This window comes from Cherax quadricarinatus, chromosome 7 (assembly GCF_038502225.1).
Source record: "Cherax quadricarinatus isolate ZL_2023a chromosome 7, ASM3850222v1, whole genome shotgun sequence".
NCBI lineage: Eukaryota > Metazoa > Arthropoda > Malacostraca > Decapoda > Parastacidae > Cherax > Cherax quadricarinatus.
Window position 1 is genome coordinate 62,362,529 of NC_091298.1, and position 24,763 is coordinate 62,387,291.

Genomic DNA, 24,763 nt, shown 5'->3' on the forward strand with positions numbered 1-24,763 from the left:
AGTACCAAATACCTGCACTACCCTGTCACTATTGTGCACCCTCATTCCTTAGTAACAAATACTTCTACCACACTTTTACCATTGTGTACCCTCATTGTTAGTAGCAAATACCTGTGGTGCAAAGAACAAGTGGAGGTGCCTTGTAGTCTTAGTGTTCTTGTAAAAAAAATGCAAGAAATATGCCTGAAAATCTTAAGTCTATTCTTTTGTATTAGCGTAAATTTATAATCTTCCAAAATACAGTACAGATAATGAAAACGCGAGATTTGTAGAAAAAAGTGTATACCACTATATTTATAAGAAGCTTATAACTTATGTTGGTCATTCTGCACAAGGAGTGGTGGAAGGCTCAATCTATCTAATAAGAGTGAAAGAGACTCACTATCTAACTGAACCTGAGGGAAACTTATGTTTTTGTATGTAGTGTTAGTGTTTAAAGAGAAATCATAGAATAAAGATGTATATACTTAAAACTGCATGAGCAGGTAGAAAACAGTATAAAGGAAAATTGGCCCAAAGCCTTTTTAGGACATTGTAAAGTATGAGAAAACAACACAGTAAATATGTGATATATTCCTGTGCCAAGAGAATTAATATTTTTAAGAATATGGAATGAGTTCATTGTATTGCATAAAACACTTCAACAGGTGTGAGTTAATCATTGCAAGTGTTCATTCTTTGTGGACTGAGCCTTCACCACCTTGCACTGAATAATATATAGGTTTAATTTACTTTGCTTCTTTCAGTATTTATTGAGGGGAATTTAATTTATTGTAGAGGTTCTGCAACCTTATCCTGCTTTATTTACTTGGAAACAATGTATGATTTAATAAGTAGAAGAGTTGGCTAACAATATATATATATATGTATACTGTATTCATAAATTTCCATATAGAATCATGCTCACAATGTAGTTGCAAGGAAAAGAGGTTGGATGTAAAGGAATGTTAGGATCATTGAAAGTATGGTATTACATAATAAGATTTTTAGTTGTTATAACTTAGAGGTAAGCTTTATAGACTTCTTAATTAGTATTTTCTGTAGTTTTATACAAACTGTAGTATAAAATCAAATGAGTAAATACTGATACATGTATTATGTTTGAAGAAATGTGTAGTATAAGATAAAAATAGCCAGGTTGTTAGTTTACTCAGATATGACACAAATGTTAAATGTTTGTTTAGTGCAAATGTACTTTTGATCCACAGGAAGCAATAGTGAAGATATTGAAGATGAGGAAGAAGATCTCTAATGCACAGCTGCAGACAGAACTAGTGGAGATGCTCAAAAACATGTTCCTGCCTAGTAAGAAACTAATTAAAGAGCAACTCGAGTGGCTCATAGAACACAAGTACATGAAACGCGATGATGATAACATCAACATATTCATATACATGGCCTAACCGAATCATAATGAACCACATCAGAGGAAAACCGTCTACGAGTGCAACCTCCTGGCACATCTTGCAGCTGTACATATATCCGAGTCTCTTGTGGCCAAGTGGTTGTTGCAATGACTGCTGCCTGCTTACTGTCTGGTGGCTGTTACTGTATAAATAATAGTTTATTAAGATTCATCACTCCTATTGGCCAGATAGTTAAATATTTGTTTCTTCTACCAAGCAAGCGGCCAGTGGTGGGTGTCGTGGGGCTTGTGCAGGCACGGGTCAACAGTCTAGATAGTACTATACTAGGAGCCAAAGTCAGGAGTGCTGCCATTTGCTCTACTACCAGTTGATCAGCAATTAATACTAGTGTCATAAATGAATGCCAAAGTTTTATTTAATATTTCATTGACACCAATAATATCACTTTCCAACCCTCAAAAGTGAAGCTAGTTAAAAATTTTAAGAACAGAATTAAAAAAAAAATTATTTCTAATTTCCACGAAGAAAACCTGGACATTATAGGATTTCCAAGCTACTGTCTAACAAACATGTATAAATAATTGGATGCAGTAATACTACTTCATTAGTTTTTACAGTTGAATTTAAGGGCTAAGAGCTGTTGTCTTACCTCGGCTCATTTCAAAGGCCAGCCCTATCTTAAGTGCACTACCATCCCTCCTTCCAGGATGTAGTCCACAACAGCTACCTTACACCTAGGTATTTATTTACTTTTAGGTAAACGGGTGGCAGGTGGAGAGACTTACCCATGCCTCTTGCCATACTTGGGAATCAAGCCCAGGTTCCTTTGGTTGTGAGCTTAGCTCTCTACTATTGAGCTACAAATGATTCTTTAATCAGGGTGAGTTACTTATAATCCTGTCAGGTTAACTGGGTCTTGAAATTGTTGGATGCATCCAGTATTGTGGTATAAAAGAAGTAACTGAGATAGTTTCTAATATAAAGAGATTCTCCTTTGGAGATAAAGTTACATCACTGTCAGTTGTAGTACTTACTTTCATTAGTCAGCTGAATTGAGTGTTATATTTAGTTAAGTATTAAAATTCCATAACGTTTAAAGTCTCTCCAGCTGAGGCTCATGATGCATGTGGATAGAGCAGGGCAAGGTTAGGGAACAAAAGCTCAATCAAAATGGCAGCAGACTTCATTGTGATTCCCAGCTCTGCATACACATGACTATTGTGCCCTCATTTGTGCCTGCAGCATTCTGTGGGACCTCAGGTAGCTCAGAGATTAATAAATTGTGTGGCTAACTTGTGATACAAATACATATATATTCTGTAAATAAAGTAAATATTATAGTAATATTAAAGGTAGTATTTCTGAGCTGGGTTGTATTGATTTTTCTGGAAATCCTAGTTGTCACCTTTTCATAATTTGCAATAATAGTACTTTTTATAGCATCCTTATCTATTTTTTGTTTTATAGTTACATCAGAAGACCACTGTAATAAATTTATGAAAAGGTATAGTGAAAGTAAAAATGCATGCCAAATATATAACCTGAAATAGTCTCGCATAAAAAAATTATACACAAGAGTTGGGCTGGCTATTCCCTGCCACTATGCCCAAAAACCCATATGCCATGAATCTTATTTCATTCTTTCTCGTGGATATACTAGATAACGATTGTTCTATGAGGTTTATAGTAAGTGAAAAATGTCTGCTGCTGGTGGCACAGTATTGTAGCAGTGGCAAGATGGTAATTAATGACTAATGTGGATACTAGCTTGGATTCTGAACTATCATGATGTGTGATGTTTACATTGGTGCCTCAATCATGTTTGAAAATTTCTTGTTCAATATGAATATAGAGCATTCTGCTCTAGCTGTAGTTTTAATACCAAAAGTTTTTACCTATAGGAAATTTTTCTTTACCAGTTTTGCAAAGCTTTGAAATATATTAGCTGTATGGTAGCTAGTAGAAAAAGCTAAATCTTTTCTAAGAAGTTACTTCTGGCAAGTGATTTACACAAAATTTCCCAATAAGAATTACCATTATGTTTTGGTTACTACAGTACTATAAATCACAGTTGCATATGTTATCTGTATGTTGTCCAGAACAGGGTGATATAACACTGATCAGATTTTTTTTAAAGTATTTAAACCCAGTTTTAAATTATTCTTATACAGTATGTATTTAAAAAATTTTGCAATAAGCAAAATCTCTGCAAAGGTGTATTTATTTCATGAGCATACTGTCGAGACATGCAATCTGGCCAAGTAGTACCACTGTCGTATCACCATGAAAAATTGCCTTACCTGTGCCCTTGGCACTCATAATGTAAATATTATTGTAATTACTACTGTATTACCTATAAAAATGTCAACTGTCCAGAATGGCAAAATATGGAAATCAAGTGATTTTTTTTATTGGTATGTTATGTGACTAGAACAATTAGGATGATGCAGCATCATGTGTCCCTGTGTGATCTCAATAAACATCCTTTTTTTTTTTTCCCTCATACTCCTTACGAGTTATCTTGGACCATCAGTTATAATAGTTTGAGGTCATGATATAACTTGACTTTGTATGGTATGTGCAGAAGGAAAGTAATTTTCTTTTGAGGTGTAATTAAATGTTTGTGGAATTTTCACAGGTCTTGATCTGCTAGTCTTTTGATAAAAATGAATTTTATTTATACTTCAAAATATCTTACATAAAACAATGCCTGCTATTTTGAAAGCTGAATGCCATTTTCCCTGATACACATTTATGACTGCTGCAACACTTTTCTCTCCCTTTGAGATGCACAATAGCCAGTGCAGTACATCATTTGAGATATATTTTGGTTCATGATGCTTCTGGGACAAGTCTTAAGAAGATTAAATCTCACCTATTACATAAAGTAAGTCAAACTTGAGGTTTTTGTAAATTGTGTTGGCTTATTAACAGAATCTTAGGTGTGGAATAATTAATTATGTATTCCTTCCGTGTGACTGGTTACCCATGAAGTACGGTACTTCTATGAGGAAAGTAAATGCAAGGCCCTATTTTCAAATGATGCTTCCTTAGTTATTCTTAAATTTTAGTAAATAATTTCCCATGGGTTTCTTCTTATCTATAATATTCTTACAGTGACCCATGGTTTATCTATTTCTTGTCTAATCTTTCTGTGTTTACAGTATTTGTTCCTAGATAAAAGAAGACATGAAAAAAATTTTTTTTAGTATTTTTAGCAATTTATGTTTTCTAAGCCTTTCATTCATTGTTTCAAGAATAATAAACTTGGTAAACATTGTATAAAAGTAAACAATTAAACCATTAATATATTCTTGATGACCTTTATCAACTGGAATATTAATGTTAGTGCCTTGGACTTCTTGATATCCCACACTAAACAAGTCTTATGACAGTTGAATATCAAAAACACTCAAGTACCAAAAGGGAGTTGACAGGAAAAAATATGTAGACTCCATGCTTTCTTAATTGGCACCAATTTTCTACACCATCTGTGACTTTCCTCCTTTTTTTTGAACTATCCTCTCCTTGACACTTCCACCTCTATCCTTATACCATCGCTCTCCATGAATATAATAATGTAGTACATTATACAGTATAATGTGATTTCTCAAGGTAAAGGGTGCCTGTATCTGTTGCCAGTAACACCGCAAGTGTACAATTTTTAAATGTTTAATGTAATCAATTTAGTTCTCTTTAACCCTTTCACTATTGTTCATACAGATCTACGTCAGTGGGATCAGTGTTGCAGACATAGATTTACATCTTAACCATGGTGCCCTCAAATATGCTGAGCTGAAAATTTTCGCCTAGACATGAGAGAATGAGCCTGTATGGTGGGTGTGCACAGTATAAAAAAAAATCCTGGCCCATGCAGTGTGTGATGGGAACAGTTAACCTCTGACTTTGGGTTAAAACAACAACTTTGAGGCATTTTCTAGGGTGGTTTTCATGGTTTTATTAACTTTCTTGGTGCCAATGGATAGACCAGAAGATAGTGAAATGGAGATGATTTTGGTTGGTTTCAGACCAGAAGTACCTGAAATAATGGTGGAAATATTCAATATTTCAATTTTTTTGGTCTGTTTTATGGGTTTTTACCACGTCTGCTGTAACTACTAGGATGGCTTAAACCATTACCAAGCAATCTTGGTCATATTTTATTAGCCAAAAAATGAAGAAAACTTGACTTTTTTGTGAAATGGAGTTAAAATGGAGGGCAATGATTAATGAACAGGGGAAAGGTTGCTTTAGTGTTTGTTTTGGAATTTGTTGAACTTTGAGCAAAATTAGCTATATTATAAAATTTTTGGCACTTTATAGTGGAATGGGCGAGTCTTGGGCTTAATGGTGAGGAAGGCATACTAGTAAAATAGCCAGGAATTTTCGATTTGAGTACTAGAATTGCCTAAAGTGAGCCTCAAAGTGGGTGAAATCACAGGTGAGTAAAGTGCTTCTAACTTCAAAATTTGCACCTGCGTAATTCTGTAAATTTTACATCAATTTTTTATGTCATTATCTTCAGAAAAAGATTCTCTACCATTTTAGAAGATAATTTTTTTTTGTGACACTGACAGGATTTTTAATTTTAGAGGTAGCAACAGTGAAAGGGTTAACTAGCCTCTAATATTTACATTATAGATATTTGAAAATTATAGCTGAATGAATGAATTAGTAACACTATTATAGTCTTCCAATATTGGTTCATATTCTTATCATTCAGTAGTCTACCATTAATGGTTCATATTGCTACAGGAAAAACACTGCAGGAATGGTGGGGATATTGCAGTTTGGAGAGGCACCTGAGCTGTAGTGTCAGTACACCTCTGGCAAGACATTGATGGAGTGAGTGATGGTGAGTGTGTTTCTTCTTTTTTGGGTCACTCTACCGTGGTGGGAGACAGTCAGTGTATTAAAAAAATGATACAGGTTTCATTTGGTAAAATGAAATTAGTTTCTTATTGTATCCCTTAGTGCAAATAACTGCTTAATGTTTCAGAACATATGGGTGGCATACTGATCTTTCCTTATCAAGAGTCCCTCAGTGGCATAAAGGAACCTTTCTTGAGGAGTCCATGTTTATAAACCTGAATGAGCATTTGTGAGCACAATAATAATTCATGTTTAAATAGCAGTGTTGCAGAATATATGTAACTACCCTGTAAACTGTCAAAGTGATTGGAAAAAACATTTTCTATTAAAATAAGTTTTGATTTCCTCTGCTACAGGTACCTGTAACATCTTGCTGGCCTACCTGCTACAGCATCCTCAGTTTTATTTTTGCATGAATGTACAGGGGAATCAAATAATTACACCATAGGTTTATTGATGCAATATGTTTCATAACAGGTTTATAATTAACTTTCAACACTTGGATGGCTTGCTTAGCCTAATCTGTAGCCTTTAATGGAGATAGTGACCAGCATACTCCTCTTACAATTCTCCATCTATGCCTGGTTGTGGGCTAAAATTTATTTATTAGCAGATTGGGAGTCTCGAGTTTTGCACACCATGTTATAGTACTTGTACATATCAGTTTTAACAAATTTTAAAATATGACTGACTGGCTACAGATTTCTAGTCACTCTTCTCATTTAAATGGCAGACTTGCATAATATCATACTGAAATTTGAAGAAGTGACACATTATGCAGACCAAGTTTTTAATGGGACAACATTTTGATCTGTTATCTAATCACAGATTTTTAATTCTCAAATTAATTTTATACAAATGTATATTCATGGGGAAGTGCTAAAAAACCCCTCCAGGGTCATGCAGCACCTGGGGAATGGGATTATTAGTACATACAGGAGGGCCTTGCTTATATAGCAGGTTAGGTTCTGGGCTACTGTTGTAAAGTAAAAATTGCTGTAAAGTGAATCATAGCCTTTTTTTCACTTTCAAATGCATGTAAAAGCCTGATAAAATGTTTACACTATCATATATTAAGTGAGCAATAGAGCTAGGCCTAAAAAAATGCATATATGGTACACACATTACTTAACTTAAAATATTTTCATCCTTAGCTTATAGTGAGTGGTGAATATATTTATTGTAGGAAGTCTGAATAAATGAAGAATGGGTGTAATTGAAAACCACTGCATTAGCGAAACACTGTAAAGTGAAGTGCTATACTATATATTTATATGAAGCGCTAATCCCACATAGGTCATTCAGTGCATGGAAGGCAGTGGCGGAGGCTCAATCCTCCACCTACTAATCATGCAATAGATGCATTACTCTTGCAGTCAGCCAAGCTGTAACATACAGTCATATAGATACAAAAATTATATACACACTAAGTGACCACTTTATTAGGTACACCTGTATATTTGCTTGTTAATGCAAATATCTAATCAGTGAATCACATGGCAGCACCTCAGTGCCTAAAAGCATACATACATGATCAAGAGGTTCAGTTATTCATGCCAAACATCAGAATGGGAAACAAATGTGATCTAAATAACTCTGACCATGGAATGATTGTTGGTGCCAGATGGGGTGGTTTTAGCACCTTTGGGATGTGGTGGAAGGGGAGATTCGCAGAATGAATGTGCAGCCAACAAATCTGTAGCAACGGTGTGGTGCTATCATGTCAATATGGACCAAAATCTCTTAAGGAATGTTTCCAGCACCTTGTTGAATCCATGCCAAGAAGTATTCAGACTGTTCATGGGGCATAGCATGGGGGTGGGGGATATGGCATACCAACAAAGAGGGTGTGCATAATTAAATAGCTACTGAGTGTATATACAGTTGTCCCTTGAGTTACAATAATTTTAAGTTCTGATTTACCTTCATAAAGGAATTTAGTTTTGAGTTCCAGTGAAAAATTTGAGATACAATATGTATATAACAGTCAACATGCATGGGTGGGCCTCTGGTCAGAGACAACATAGGGTGAAGGTCTTAAATGTAGTGATGGTGGAGGGTTTGTTGGAGGTGAGTGGGTGGGAGTAAGGGAAGATGGTAGGGAGGAAGGCAGGCAGACATGTGAGGGAGACTGTATGTGTACCAAGACATCGGCAGTGGGAGGCTGTGATAACAGGAATATAAGTTTTAAGTCTACAATTCTTTACCAGTCTCTGCCTGCCTACCTGCCTGCCCAAATCTGTTCTGCCCTTCCAGCTTTACTTTGCTCTATATGCCCCAGCCTGCCCTGCCTGCTCTGTCTTGCTCTATATGCCTCAGTTTGCCCTGCCTGCTATATCTTGCTCTAGATACCCCAGCCTGCTCTACAATGCTCTACATTTCCCAGCCCTTCCTGCCTGTTTTTCCTTGCTCAAACTACCCTGTCTCCTGTGGTCTGCCTGCCTACCTATCTAAAATGGAGTGATGGTGGAGGGTGTGTTGGAGGTGAGCAGGAGGGAAAGGGGTAGTGGGAGACTATGCACACCAAATAAGGGCATTAGAAGACTGCGACAACAAAAATGTAAATATTAAGTCTGTCCTGCTTCTGCCTTCTCCTGCCTGCTTTGTCTATATATACATGTCAATAACAACACTGTGACTAGCCAAGGATTCGAACCCATGTCGTTTTGGCCCGCCTCATGGTGAGCGAAAATCACACGATGCTCTAACCCACAGGACCATGCAGTCCTACCAGAATCAAGCACCCAACAGAGCTAGGTGTTTTACCTTGATCCGAGGACACATGTGGCACCCACACCACCATATGTCCTCGGATCAAGTAAAACACCTAGATCTGCTGGGTGCTTGATTCTTGTAGGACTGCATGGTCCTGTGGGTTTGAGCATATAGAGTATGAGAGTATAGTTATACCAACATTCTTATATGGGTGTGAAGCATGGATGGTGAATGTTGAAACAAGGAGAAGACTGGAGGCAGTGGAGATGTCATGTCTGAGGGCAATGTGTGGTGTGAATATAATGCAGAGAATTCTTAGTCTGGAAATTAGGAGGAGGTGTGGAATTACTAAAACTATTATCCAGAGGGCTGAGGAGGGGTTGTTGAGGTGATTAGGACATGTAGACTGGATGAAACAAAATAGAATGACTTCGAGAATGTATAAATCTGTAGTGGAGGGAAGGCGGGGTAGGGGTCAGCCTAGGAAAGGTTGGAAGGAGGGGGTAAAGGAGGTTTTGTGTGCGAGGGGCTTGGACTTCCAGCAAGCATGCATAAGCGTATTTGATAGGAGTGAATGGGGACAAAGGGTTTTTAATACTTGATGTGCTGTTGGAGTGTGAGCAAACATTTATGAAGGGATTAGGGAAACCAGCATGTCGGACTTGAGTCCTGAAGTTGGGAAGTACAGTGTCTGCAATCTGAAGGAGGGGTGTTAATGTTGCAGTTTTATAACTAGTGTAAGCACGCTTCTGGCAAGACAGTGGAGTGAATGATGAAGAAAATTTTTCTTTTTCGGGCCACCCCGCCTTGGTGGGAATCAACCGATGTGTTAATATAATATCAAAATATAATAATATATGTAATATATGCCTTTTCATCCACTTCTTCGAGGCTATGGGTTCTGCAATTTACACCAGAGATGGACCCCTTTTATGTATGTATACAGAGGTCCCTCGTTGTTCGTAATTACTCCGTTCCTGGAGCCGTTACTATAAACGAAATTTACAATTTACGAATCAATTTTCCCCATAAGAAATAATGTAAATACAATTAATCCGTTCCTGACACCCAGAAGCATTAAAACAAAAAATTTTTTAACATGAAATATACATGTAGTACATAAACAATACAATGGGAAATGATGAATGAAACATTAACAGCATAACACTTACCTTTATTGGAGATTCTTCTTAGTGTATGGGAGACTGGAGGAGGAGAGAGAGTGGATTGTTTATAGTCTGGAAGGGGAATCCCCTTCCATCAACACCTCGGGTACCATTTGCTTTTCTGGGGTTGCTTCTCTTCTGTTTCTTAATGCCACAAGGACCACCTTGAGAGTCACTGGAGTCCTGTCTCACAAAATAACTGTGGAGAGAGCTCTGTTTCTGGCGTCTCTTTAACACTTCCCTAAAATGGCCCAAGACTTTGTCACTGTACATGTTGCCAACCTGGCTTGCAACAACCTTGTTAGGGTGATGTTTCTCCATAAAGCTTTCCATCTTACCCCACATAGTAAAAATCTCTTTAATTTCTGAAGAAGGCACCTTCTTCCATCTCTCTTCCTCCTCCTCTGCAGCAAGATTCTGAGCTGCGATGTGTTGCTCTTCCTGCTGAAGCTCTTGCAGCTCCTCAGTGGTGAGCTCTTCATTGTGGTCTTCCACCAATTCTTCCACATCCTCCAAACTCACATCCAACCCCATGGAACTCCCCAGTGCCACAATTGATTTTACAACAGACATAGGCTCATTAGGGTCAGTCCCAAATCCTTCAAAATCCCTCTTGTCGACACAATCTGGCCACAATTTTCTCCAGGCAGAGTTCAAAGTCCTGGTAGTCACTCCCTCCCAAGCCATACCTATAAGGGTTATGCAGTGGAGGATGCTGAAGTGTTCTCTCCAAAATTCCCTTAGGGTCAAGTGAGTGTCTGTGGTCACAGTCAAGCACCTGTGAAACATTGCTTTTGTGTAGAGTTTTTTAAAGTTTGCAATAACCTGCTGGTCCATGGGTTGGAGGAGAGGAGTGGTATTCGGGGGCAAGAACTTTACTGTGATGAACCCAAACTCCTCGAAAATTAAGTCATCCAAGTTTGGAGGATGAGCAGGCGCATTGTCCATTACTAGCACGCACTTGAGATCCAATTTCTTTTCCAGGAGATACTCCTTCACACTAGGGCCAAACACTTCATTGAACCACTCTACGAAAATTTCCCTCGTGACCCATGCCTTACTATTAGATTTCCAAAACACACACAATTTACTCTTCATAACATTGTTTTTCCTGAACACTCTGGGATTTTCAGAATGGTACACTAGTAATGGCTTCACTTTGAAATCCCCACTAGCATTAGCACAGAACATTAGCGTCAGCCTGTCTTTCATAGGCTTATGTCCTGGCATTGCCTTTTCCTCTTGTGTAATGAAGGTCCTCTTTGGCATTTTCTTCCAAAAGAGGCCTGTTTCGTCACAATTGAACACTTGTTCAGGTTTCAGTCCTTCAGCCTCTATGTACTCCTGGAATTCATGCACATATTTTTCAGCCGCCTTGTGGTCCGAACTGGCAGCTTCACCATGCCTTACCACACTGTGTATGCCAGTACGGTTCTTAAATCTCTCAAACCAGCCTTTGCTGGCCTTAAATCCACTCACTTCACCACTATTTGCAGGCAATTTCTTTACCAAATCTTCATGCAACTGCCTAGCCTTTTCACAAATAAACGAAGTCATAAGAGTATCTCCTGCTAATTGTTTCTCATTTATCCACACCAATAATAACTTCTCAACCTCTTCCAGTACTGGTGATCTCATTTTTGTCAGCATAGTTACTCCCTTTGCAACAACAGCATCCTTTATTTCATTTTTCTTGGCCACTATGGAACATAAGGTTGTGTAGGGTTTCTTATACATTCTGGACAGTTCTGCCACACTTGTACCACTTTCATATTGTTCAATGATGGTTTTCTTAAGTTCAATCGTATTTCTCACCTTCTTTACCACAGGCTTGGCACTAGGAGCTTTCTTTGGAGCCATGGTAGCTTATTTAGTACTTGCAAGCACTAAAATAAATGGAATATTATGAAATATTTTGCTGGAGCACGCGAGGGGACCTTCGCTCACTGGTAAACAATGCCAGACTGGCTGCCGCCCTGGCCCAAGCCGTGCGTACGCGTCCCGGACGAACTACGACTCGCGAGTCAACCTATGAAAAGCGAGTCCATGTTTATACAAAAATACCCCTATGATTGGCGAATTTTACGATTGCCGGGAACTACGAAAAGCGGGGGACCACTGTATATGTATGTATGTATGTATATGTACAGTATATATGTATGTATTTTTTTTAACACTAGCCATCTCTCACCGAGGCAGGGTGACCCCCTCCCCCCAAAAAAAAAGAAACACTTTCACCATCATTCACACATAATCACTGTCTTTGCAGAGGTGTGTAGATACTACAGTTAAGATGCCCCTTTAAACTACAAATATCCCCACCCCTCCACCAGAGTGCAGGTATTGTACTTCCCACCTCCAGGACTGAAGCCTGGCTAACTGATTTCTCTGAAACCCTTCACAAATGTTACCTTACACTCCAACAACTCAAGTCCCAAAAACCATTTGCTTCCACTCACTCCTATCTAATAAATATCCAAAAAATATATATTTATTTATTTATATGTATATCTTTATATGTATATGCTTCTAAACTGTTGTCTTCTGGGCACCTCTGCAAAAACAGTGATTATGTACGAGTGAGGTGAATGTGTTGAATGATGAAAGTATTTTCTTTTTGGGGATTTTCTTTCTGGGTCACCCTGCCCAGGTGGGAGATGGCCGACTTGTTAAAAAAAAAAATTGGATCACCCCTGCCTCGGTGGGAGATGGCCAGCATGTTGAAGAAAAGTAAAAATATATACAGTGGACCCCCGCATAACGATTACCTCCGAATGTGACCAATTATGTAAGTGTATTTATGTAAGTGCGTTCGTACGTGTATGTTTGGGGGTCTGAAATGGACTAATCTACTTCACAATATTTCTTATGGGAACAAATTCGGTCGGTACTGGCACCTGAACATACTTCTGGAGTGAAAAAATATTGTTAACCGGGGGTCCACTGTACAGTGTATTTTTTTAAGATGTTGGCTGTTTCCCACCAGGGCAGGGTGACCCAAAAAAGAAACACTTTCACCATCATTTACACATAATCAATGTCTTTGCAGAGGCACCCAGATACGACAGTTCAGATGTCACTCCAAACCTGCAATATCCCAAACCCCTCCTTCAAAGTGCAGGCATTGTACTTCCCACCTCCAGGACTCAAGTCCAGCTAACCTTCCTGAATCCCTGTATATATATTTATTAGATAGGAGTGGAGGCAAATGGTTTTTGGGACTTGATGAGTTGTTGGAGTATGAGTAAGGTAACATTTGTGAAGGCTTTCAAGAAAATCGGTTAGCCGAGCTTCAGCCCTGCACTCTGAAGGAGGGGTGGGGATATTTGCAGTTTGAAGGGCATCTTAACTGGAGTATCTGCATTCCTCTGCAAAAACAGAGATAGTATGAATAATGGTGAAAGTGTTTTTTTTGGAGTCACTATCTTAGCTGGAGACAGCCAGTGTTAAAAAATATAAAATACACATACATACAAGCATGCATATATCCTGTATAACTTGATGATCTTAATATAAAAGCTTGATCTGCAAAGAGTCCTGTCTTTACTATATTCTTCAAAATTAGTCATTTCAGTTATCAATGAAAATTTACAGGAAATGTTTGGGTAGGGTTAATGTCACCATTTTGCATTTGAAGTCACTGAAATGCAGCTGTTTTAATATCCCAATGGAATATTTTATTGTGCACATTTTCATCCATAGCCATACTATTAAACTGAAGTCCTGAAACTTGTCTGCCACCTTTTGCACACTGACAACTCAGTGCTAAATATAGTCAGGGTTAATATGCTGTGTGTAGACCTTTTGTGATTTATACTGATAAAACTGCAGCCTTCACATTTAAGGATGGCAGGACTGCATGTTATATTGTAATGCAATGTTTTGAGCCACGATATCAAATCTGTATGGATTATTTACAGATATATTGTGAAATTATTCAAATAAAATAATGGTATTCTGAAACACCAGAATAGGAAAATTTAACTGTTTATAGTTCTTTTCTTATACTTTTGTGAGAATATATATTTAAATGCAATGGTGAAAATTTGTGGATAAAAGTATCAATGTGAACATGGCAAATCCCATGTAGGCAGTGATCATGGTGGTAGGTCAGTGTATGCTCGAGCAACTTCATCAGCTGCCTGATTCAAGTTTAATACCAGAGTTTGTCAAGACAGCTAGTGATGTATATGACTTTCAAAACCACAAAGAGTAAAAATGTTTTTAGTCCCACAGAAAAGCCACACAATGCTTAGTATAGCACAGGGTTTAAAAAAGAGAATGGTATCTAAGGACTACTGTTATCAGGATTTTAGGAATTTAAAATATTTTTAAATATGCTAATGCTTCTGAATGTCTCAAGTGCAATTAATCAATTTAAGTAGTACTGTATTATGGAGGAGTTACTATGGGCTTGTATGTTACTTAAAATAACTTATTAATGGAATGAACAAATAGGAAAAGTTAATGTGATACAAAGATAAAACACTCCTGCCAGACCACACACCCATTCCTCATGAGACCTGTGTTACTGCTGTCCCCATCTTGTATGCTGTGATGTTATTTTAAATAAATAAATGATTACTTAATTACTTCTTTCTGCCTTATACTTAGTATGGAAATTTACCTAAATAGCTCTGTACTGACATTTCCTGGTGTCTAAGAGAGTAATATAAGATAGTACTATTATATTTGCCATTAAAGGAATTTCACTAAAAAAAGTGTTCAACACTTTGCTATAGAATGGCTAGCAGCAGTGATGATGACACAATACTAATGTTTCTTAATGCAACAGCCGTTTGCCACTGAGGTAGGGTGACCATCCCCCCCCCCCATAAAAAAAAAACACGCTTCCACCATCACTCATTCAGTGCTAATATTAGGAGAATATTATAATGTAGTCATAAAAAAAAAGCCCTACCTGTATATCATTCAGCCCCAATATTAGGAACAGTATTTAGTGATACTCATTGTTTAAATTTATTTGAAAAATAACATTTGCAATTGTTTTCTACAAATTATGTGTCAGCAGAGGAACAATTTTTTAAAATTTACTGAAAAAACTTAAGTATTAGTTAAATTGGTGTTAATGTTACCTTTTTCTTATATTCTTTTACCGTCTTTTAACCTCATCAGTTATGAGTCTCCATCGTCTTGCTTTTCCCACTTTTTCTTCTCCAAGTGTTTGAGCAACTCGTTCCTTTCTTGCCTCTCTGCTTTTCTGAGTTTTTTCAAATGCTTTCGTTTCTTCTTCTCTTCCTCATCAGGATCTCTAATCAATTAAAAAATTGTTAAGGTTAATGAAGGGGTTATTTCCTCTCTTTTACAATTAAACTCATCATTGTTTCATCAGTACTTACACACCAAAACTTTTTCTGTTTTCACAGCTGTATTACCCTTGTGGGTTTAGCACTTTCATTTCTTTACCTATCCTTTTAGTACATAATAAATCTGTAGTATTTGTAGTTCAAATAAAATTAAAATGTCAGAAGTTTACCTCTCAGAATTCAACTTATCCTGTTTTGAAGATATTTTAAGTAATATTCATAAAATTTTGAGAAATCTCTAAGGAAATTCAGGTAGTCAAATTCATCAGGCAAGCATATGGACAACTCAGTATTGTTATTGGGGAAAGCACAAATCCTGTAGGGATCAAATAGTGCCTGGGGAATGGAAGGCAAATAGGCTTGATCAAAGAGATGGACAGGTTAAATTCCTTGGATCAAGAGCCTTTCACTGGCATCAACTAGCCTCCCTCGGGTGGAATCAACTTGGCAAAATAACATTAGAAGTTCTATGCATTCTGCTTCACATAATTATCCTTTCATATATCCTCACTATATCACCTATGACAACTCTGCCACTGCTCATTATACATCCTATGTTTACAATCTTATATACTTGTCAAAATTTCTACTACTTTATAGCAGTAAAACTTATGCATTCCTTATATTATCATTATTTTTTTTCTTTTCACACACCAGTAGCCTCCCACAAAGACAGGGTTACCCCAAAAAAGAAAACACTTTCACCATCATTCATTCAATTATTGCCCTGCCAGAGGTACAGTAACATCACAATACAGATGGCTCTCCGAACTGCAATATCCTCACCACTCCAATGGAGTGCAAGAACTGTACTTCCCACCTCTAAGACTCATGTCTAGGTAACTGGTTTCCCAAAATTTCTTCATAAATGTTATCTTGTTCATGCTCCAATGGCATGTCAGGCCATGAAAACTACTTTAGTCTAATTACTCCTATTTAACATGCTCACACAAGCCTGTCAGATGTCCAAACCCCTGGCATTAACCCTTTCAGGGTCCGTCCCGTAGATCTACGGCTTTACGGTGAGTGTCCAAACCGTAGATCTACGCCATGAGCTCAGCTCACTCTGATAAACTGTGAGTGGTACATTTGGGCCTAGATATGAGAGAATACATCTATGTGGTATGTGTGCACCACATAAAACAGATCCTGCAGCACACTGTGTATAATGAGAGAAAAAAACTGAGACCGTGATTTTCGATTAACCCTTTGACTGTTTCAGGCCCCTCTCTGAAACTGTCATTCTATGTCGCTCAATTTTTGAAAAAAAAAAAATTATTTTTTCTTATGAAATGATAGAGAATCTTTTCCCGATGGTAATGACACCAAAAGTTCAAAATTTGGTCGAAAACTCGTGGAATTATGCTCCCGCGAAGTTAGCGGTCTCGGCGACATATGCGTATCGGCGATTTCGCCGACTTTGAGCCCTATTTTCAGCCAATTCCATTGTTCCAGTTGACCAAACTCATAGCTATTTCTTTAGAACTCCATTTTATCTATCAGCTGAGTACAAGAAACCTCCCATTTACTAATTTGGACTACCCAATATGGTGGTCAGAAATTGGCAATTTGGCCAATTTCACGCAAAATAAAAAAGATGCCAATTTCAAAATAGGGTCCAGAATAAACAAGGTAGACATTCGTGGCACTAAAATAACAGATGCTCTGTTCATTAGTCACATCTCTAGGCCCCTCTTATATTATTATTGCTTTCTATTTTGATTTTTTATTCATACAAAAAAAATACAAAATTTACTGTTATGCAGACGACTGCATTATTGTAAAAATGGTATAAATAATATCAGTGCACTAGTGAAAGAATATTAGACTCCCCAGTTGACGTGTATTGGACGTGTGGTGTGATTTATTTACTCTTGAACATTGGTAAAAATCGAACATTTCCGCTACTTTGAGCTCAGTTTCAAGGTCGTTTTCATCGTAAAAGTAATGAAAATCATCTCTGTTTCTGTAATATGTTTTCCATTTTATCACCTAAGACCATGAAAACGCGAATACAACGATAAATACTATACGAAAATACACATCAAAGTCGGCGTTTTATTCCAAAAAAACGATCAGAGTTTTTTATTTCTCATTACGTAATGTGTGCTGCAGGATTTTTTTTACGTGGTGCACACTGACCACACAGACCCATTCTCTCACATGTGGGCCTACCAGCTTTCTCCCACTTGATTTGAAGCCGCTAGAATTATTGAGTATATATACGTCAAAAACATTGGCTCGTAAGACGTATTTATACGTCGAAAACAGTCAAAGGGTTAAAACAGCGACTTTGCAGTGTTTTTTCGTATGTTTTTTATAGTTGTATTTGTGATTTCTTAGTCTCATTTGATAGAATGGAAGACATATCATAGAAATAGATATAATTTTGAAAGGTGTTAGCACTGGAAATGGCTTCAAACTGAGCTCAAAGTGGCAGAAATGTTAAATTTTTGCAGATGTTCAAGAGTAAACAAACGACCTCACACGTCTTATACATGCCAGCTGGTGGGTCTAATATACATTCACAAATGTGGTGATGATATTTATACAATTATTACAATATTGCATAACAGTGAATCTTCTATTTTTTGGTGTGAATAAAAATTCATTATTTGAATAAAAATTCAAAATGGAATTTATTTGTAAAGCCTCAAAACATAACTAATGAACAGAGGAAATGTTAGTTTAGTGCCAGGAATACCTACATTGTTTATTCTGGACCCTATTTTGAAATTGGAATATTTTGAACTTTGTGTTAAATTGGCCAAATTAACAATTTCCGATCACTTTATTTCATAAAACAGCCTTTATCCACTCCTTCTAACCTTTCCTAGGATTACCCCTACCCTCCTTTACTCTCAGATTTATCCACTCCACCCTCTGAATAATACCTTTGGTAATTCCACATCTGATCTCCAAGCTTGGAATTCTCTGTATAAAAGTCACGCCACACATTGTCTTCAAACACATCTCCACTGCCTCCTTGCTGTAATGTTTAAAACCAATGCTTCAAACCCATATGACAGTATTGGTACCACTATACCCTAGTACATTCCTAGTATGATTAGAGGGGAAGCACTAAACCCACAAGGGTCATACAGCACCTAGGGAATGGGGATAATTAGATTCAATCCAAGGAAAGAACAGGTCTAATTCCTTGGATCATGGGCCCCCCCTCACAACCTCAGGGCACCTCCTTCGAGGAGTTCTTTCATGTATGACTGGCAATACACTTAATATATAACCAGTGTTAGGAACCTATTTACTTCTGAAATACATCACTCTTATGCCAGCATACTACAGCACTGTACATTCATTTATCACATTTCTCATAATAATTTTACAATAAAAAGAAATTTTCTCACTCATAAAAATGCCATTCAATTTTTACAACACCATCTGATATAAAACTTTTCTTGTGGCAAACTAACAATCATTAAAACCTTACCTGCCCTCTAAGATGAGCCGTTTACGCTTGTTAATGTTCCGACGCTCATCAAAGTCAGTTTGTTCAAGCCTGATTTCTTGTTCTCGTCGAGATACATTAACTTGCTTCATGATCTTGCGCACCATAGCTTCATCCACCTGTAAATACAATATGTTATTAACATATTCATGTGAAAGCATTACACCCAAAAGGGTCGTAAAGTGTCACACAACAGAGATGAGAAATGGGAGAAAGGAAGTGGCACAGATGCTGAGATGGCAACACCAACAGAAAGGAACACGATGAGATCACAGGTGATGTAGCAAAGTAGAGGCAGAAAGTCTGCACTAAGAATGGGACTGTGAAGAAAGATGTTGCAGTAGTGGCAGTGTCAACAGTGGCAGCATCAGTGACTCTCATCAGCAGCAATGCCAGTATCAGTGGCACTTGCAGTATCCACAGTTGCAGCACATGGTGAAGTCTGGTTGTCACAATACAAGATTAGTCACAGGTTAAAAGTAGCAACAAACTTTGATAAATTGGAATGGCCCTGCTATTTAGCCTGTAAAAAAAAAGGGAAGGGTGGGGGTATCTAGGGATGATCTGAAGAAAGGCAGGTGTTCTCTGAATCCTTATATCAAGTGCCTTTCATGATGACAAGGAACCCCTTTAAAAGGTGCTAACACAACATAATTCTGTACGAAGAGGTATTCTGTTTTTTTTTTTATCTTATCAGTTATTAAAAGTAATAACAACAAAGAATTCCTCAAGCTTCTTTAACTACTTATTAGCGCTGTATAGCCCTTGTGGTTTAGCGCTTCTTTTTTATTATAATAATAATAACTTAACTACTTATTACATTTCATAGGTTGGTAGACAGCAACCACCCAGGGAAGTACTACCGTCCTGCCAGATGACTGTGAAACAAAAACCTGTAACTGTTTTGCATGATGGTAGGATTGCTGGTTTCTTTTTCTGTCTCATAAACACGCTAAGATAACAGGGATATCTTGCTACTCCTACTTACACTTTGGTCACACTTCACAGACACGCACATGCATATATATATATACATACATCTAGGTTTTTCTCCTTTTTCTAAATAGCTCTTGTTCTTTTTTATTTCTTCTATTGTCCATGGGGAAGTGGAAAAGAATCTTTCCTCCGTAAGCCATGCGTGTCGTATGAGGCGACTAAAATGCCGGGAGCAATGGGCTAGTAACCCCTTCTCCTGTATACAATTACTAAAAAAGAGAAGAAGAAAAACTTTATAAAACTGGGTTGCTTAAATGTGCGTGGATGTAGTGCGGATGACAAGAAACAGATGATTGCTGATGTTATGAATGAAAAGAAGTTGGATGTCCTGGCCCTAAGCGAAACAAAGCTGAAGGGGGTAGGAGAGTTTCAGTGGGGGGAAATAAATGGGATTAAATCTGGAGTATCTGAGAGAGTTAGAGCAAAGGAAGGGGTAGCAGTAATGTTAAATGATCAGTTATGGAAGGAGAAAAGAGAATATGAATGTGTAAATTCAAGAATTATGTGGATTAAAGTAAAGGTTGGATGCGAGAAGTGGGTCATAATAAGCGTGTATGCACCTGGAGAAGAGAGGAATGCAGAGGAGAGAGAGAGATTTTGGGAGATGTTAAGTGAATGTATAGGAGCCTTTGAACCAAGTGAGAGAGTAATTGTGGTAGGGGACTTGAATGCTAAAGTAGGAGAAACTTTTAGAGAGGGTGTGGTAGGTAAGTTTGGGGTGCCAGGTGTAAATGATAATGGGAGCCCTTTGATTGAACTTTGTATAGAAAGGGGTTTAGTTATAGGTAATACATATTTTAAGAAAAAGAGGATAAATAAGTATACACGATATGATGTAGGGCGAAATGACAGTAGTTTGTTGGATTATGTATTGGTAGATAAAAGACTGTTGAGTAGACTTCAGGATGTACATGTTTATAGAGGGGCCACAGATATATCAGATCACTTTCTAGTTGTAGCTACACTGAGAGTAAAAGGTAGATGGGATACAAGGAGAATAGAAGCATCAGGGAAGAGAGAGGTGAAGGTTTATAAACTAAAAGAGGAGGCAGTTAGGGTAAGATATAAACAGCTATTGGAGGATAGATGGGCTAATGAGAGCATAGGCAATGGGGTCGAAGAGGTATGGGGTAGGTTTAAAAATGTAGTGTTAGAGTGTTCAGCAGAAGTTTGTGGTTACAGGAAAGTGGGTGCAGGAGGGAAGAGGAGCGATTGGTGGAATGATGATGTAAAGAGAGTAGTAAGGGAGAAAAAGTTAGCATATGAGAAGTTTTTACAAAGTAGAAGTGATGCAAGGAGGGAAGAGTATATGGAGAAAAAGAGAGAAGTTAAGAGAGTGGTGAAGCAATGTAAAAAGAGAGCAAATGAGAGAGTGGGTGAGATGTTATCAACAAATTTTGTTGAAAATAAGAAAAAGTTTTGGAGTGAGATTAACAAGTTAAGAAAGCCTAGAGAACAAATGGATTTGTCAGTTAAAAATAGGAGAGGAGAGTTATTAAATGGAGAGGTAGAGGTATTGGGAAGATGGAAGGAATATTTTGAGGAATTGTTAAATGTTGATGAAGATAGGGAAGCTGTGATTTCGTGTATAGGGCAAGGAGGAATAACATCTTGTAGGAGTGAGGAAGAGCCAGTTGTGAGTGTGGGGGAAGTTCGTGAGGCAGTAGGTAAAATGAAAGGGGGTAAGGCAGCCGGGATTGATGGGATAAAGGTAGAAATGTTAAAAGCAGGTGGGGATATAGTTTTGGAGTGGTTGGTGCAATTATTTAATAAATGTATGGAAGAGGGTAAGGTACCTAGGGATTGGCAGAGAGCATGCATAGTTCCTTTGTATAAAGGCAAAGGGGATAAAAGAGAGTGCAAAAATTATAGGGGGATAAGTCTGTTGAGTGTACCTGGTAAAGTGTATGGTAGAGTTATAATTGAAAGAATTAAGAGTAAGACGGAGAATAGGATAGCAGATGAACAAGGAGGCTTTAGGAAAGGTAGGGGGTGTGTGGACCAGGTGTTTACAGTGAAACATATAAGTGAACAGTATTTAGATAAGGCTAAAGAGGTCTTTGTGGCATTTATGGATTTGGAAAAGGCGTATGACAGGGTGGATAGGGGGGCAATGTGGCAGATGTTGCAAGTGTATGGTGTAGGAGGTAGGTTACTGAAAGCAGTGAAGAGTTTTTACGAGGATAGTGAGGCTCAAGTTAGAGTATGTAGGAAAGAGGGAAATTTTTTCCCAGTAAAAGTAGGCCTTAGACAAGGATGTGTGATGTCACCGTGGTTGTTTAATATATTTATAGATGGGGTTGTAAGAGAAGTAAATGCGAGGGTCTTGGCAAGAGGCGTGGAGTTAAAAGATAAAGAATCACACACAAAGTGGGAGTTGTCACAGCTGCTCTTTGCCGATGACACTGTGCTCTTGGGAGATTCTGAAGAGAAGTTGCAGAGATTGGTGGATGAATTTGGTAGGGTGTGCAAAAGAAGAAAATTAAAGGTGAATACAGGAAAGAGTAAGGTTATGAGGATAACAAAAAGATTAGGTGATGAAAGATTGAATATCAGATTGGAGGGAGAGAGTATGGAGGAGGTGAACGTATTCAGATATTTGGGAGTGGACGTGTCAGCGGATGGGTCTATGAAAGATGAGGTGAATCATAGAATTGATGAGGGAAAAAGAGTGAGTGGTGCACTTAGGAGTCTGTGGAGACAAAGAACTTTGTCCTTGGAGGCAAAGAGGGGAATGTATGAGAGTATAGTTTTACCAACGCTCTTATATGGGTGTGAAGCGTGGGTGATGAATGTTGCAGCGAGGAGAAGGCTGGAGGCAGTGGAGATGTCATGTCTGAGGGCAATGTGTGGTGTGAATATAATGCAGAGAATTCGTAGTTTGGAAGTTAGGAGGAGGTGCGGGATTACCAAAACTGTTGTCCAGAGGGCTGAGGAAGGGTTGTTGAGGTGGTTCGGACATGTAGAGAGAATGGAGCGAAACAGAATGACTTCAAGAGTGTATCAGTCTGTAGTGGAAGGAAGGCGGGGTAGGGGTCGGCCTAGGAAGGGTTGGAGGGAGGGGGTAAAGGAGGTTTTGTGTGCGAGGGGCTTGGACTTCCAGCAGGCATGCGTGAGCGTGTTTGATAGGAGTGAATGGAGACAAATGGTTTTTAATACTTGACGTGCTGTTGGAGTGTGAGCAAAGTAACATTTATGAAGGGATTCAGGGAAACCGGCAGGCCGGACTTGAGTCCTGGAGATGGGAAGTACAGTGCCTGCACTCTGAAGGAGGGGTGTTAATGTTGCAGTTTAAAAACTGTAGTGTAAAGCACCCTTCTGGCAAGACAGTGATGGAGTGAATGATGGTGAAAGTTTTTCTTTTTCGGGCCACCCTGCCTTGGTGGGAATCGGCCGGTATGATAATAATAAAATAATAAATGCTCAATTTTTCCTAACTCTTCTGTGTCTAATGTTCTGTAAGTTATTCAGAATTTAAATACAGCCCCAAAAATTATTTCAAATTTCATTACTATTGCCCATTCTACTTACTTTCAACTCAGTCATTTTCCTTCGTGTCTCTGACTCAATAGCTAGCAAAATCTTGATTTCATGTGGAGTGATGAAGGAAAGAGCCTGACCAGCCCTGCCTGCTCGAGCTGTTCGACCAACTCGATGGATGTAGTTCTTGGGAAGGTTAGGAATGGCATGATTGATTACCAGCTCCACCTTGAAAAATAAAATTATGCAGTATTAACAACATAAGCAAAAGCACTAGGAAAGAAAAATAAGAAAATGACAAAAATAAAAGCTGGCCAAGATAGAAAAAAAACAACTTTCTGAAACTACTTAGAAAAGATACAAAAATAGACTATAATAACACAGAATTTTTAAGAAAGGAAGCTTGGAAAGACAATCATGTACCTAGTGGACCTCAGGTAATGTATGACCCCCAAAAGGTTTACCTCTTCCCCATGAATATAATATGCATTTTTAACACCAGCCATCTCCCACTGATATTATCATTATATTTAGGGAGAAGTGTTAAACCCATAGGGGTCATACAGTATCTGGGAAACAGGAAGCAATCAGGTTTAATCCAAGGAAGAGGAGGACAAGAAGTGAAGGATAGCTTAGCATCAAAACACTATTGAAAAGGATCAATGCTATAACATGGTTATTGGAGAATTCTGCTGAAGAATGATATAATGGGAGATAATCAGAGATTTTTGATGCACCACAAGTGTTCACAAGTTTATTATATTAAAATTCTAGTATAATGTTGCCATTCCGAGGGTCATTTGAATTGTAATGTCTGTATCCTTCTGGCAAGGTAGCTATTGAATGTTATTATTAATACAATCAAAATTTAGTGCTAAACTCACTAGGGTCATATAGCAGCTATTGAATGAATGGTGATTTTTTTTAAAAAGAAGTACAAAAATAAATAAATTATTCTGAGTAACTCTTTTCAATACAAACCAAAGGAATATCCAGCCCTCTACTTGCAACATCAGTGGCAATGAGAACCTTCACTTGTGATGACTTGAATCGTGCTAAGGCAGACAGTCTCTCTTTCTGGGAGAGCATGGAGTGAAGAGCCACACACTCTATACTTAAGGAGTTCAGCAACATGCTCAGTACCTGCCAAGAAACACAAACCAAGACATGGCATAACCTCAAAATAGTCAATTCAAGTGTTAGTCATGGAACTGATTTTTTTATTACCTCTCTTGCCATCAGTGTTTATGGAAACGTAAACTTTCAACGTAAACCATGACAAGTATTATTATTATTACTGGGAAGCACTAAACCTATAGAGGTCAAACAGTACCTGGAGAGTGGGAGGTAATCTAGTTTCATCCAAGGAAA

The 24,763-nt window shown here is 38.0% G+C and overlaps 2 protein-coding genes across 10 annotated transcripts in view; one reads left to right on the forward strand and one right to left on the reverse strand.

Annotated features, from left to right (window-relative positions):
- The window catches only part of Cul5 (cullin 5), a 45,657-nt gene extending 30,948 nt beyond the window's left edge, over positions 1-14,709 (forward strand). For 4 of the 7 annotated variants that reach the window (XM_053774197.2, XM_053774196.2, XM_053774195.2 and 1 more), the window contains one exon: positions 1,209-14,709. In XM_053774197.2, the coding sequence (XP_053630172.2) occupies positions 1,209-1,403 (195 nt within the window). In that variant the 3' untranslated portion in view covers positions 1,404-14,709. The remainder of the gene's footprint in view (positions 1-1,208) is intronic. The other 3 variants (XR_008406732.2, XR_008406730.2, XR_008406731.2) reach the window with 3 other exon arrangements.
- The window catches only part of Dbp45A (putative ATP-dependent RNA helicase Dbp45A), a 28,650-nt gene continuing 9,165 nt past the window's right edge, over positions 5,279-24,763 (reverse strand). Inside the window, exons 6-10 of one of the 3 annotated variants that reach the window (XM_053774199.2) lie at positions 24,374-24,535; positions 23,444-23,620; positions 18,899-19,035; positions 15,217-15,392; positions 5,279-5,406 (exon numbers count right to left, since the gene is read on the reverse strand). In XM_053774199.2, the coding sequence (XP_053630174.2) occupies positions 15,257-15,392; positions 18,899-19,035; positions 23,444-23,620; positions 24,374-24,535 (612 nt within the window). In that variant the 3' untranslated portion in view covers positions 5,279-5,406; positions 15,217-15,256. Of the gene's footprint in view, positions 5,407-15,087; positions 15,393-18,898; positions 19,036-23,443; positions 23,621-24,373; positions 24,536-24,763 lie in introns of those variants that run through there. The other 2 variants (XM_053774198.2, XM_053774200.2) reach the window with 2 other exon arrangements.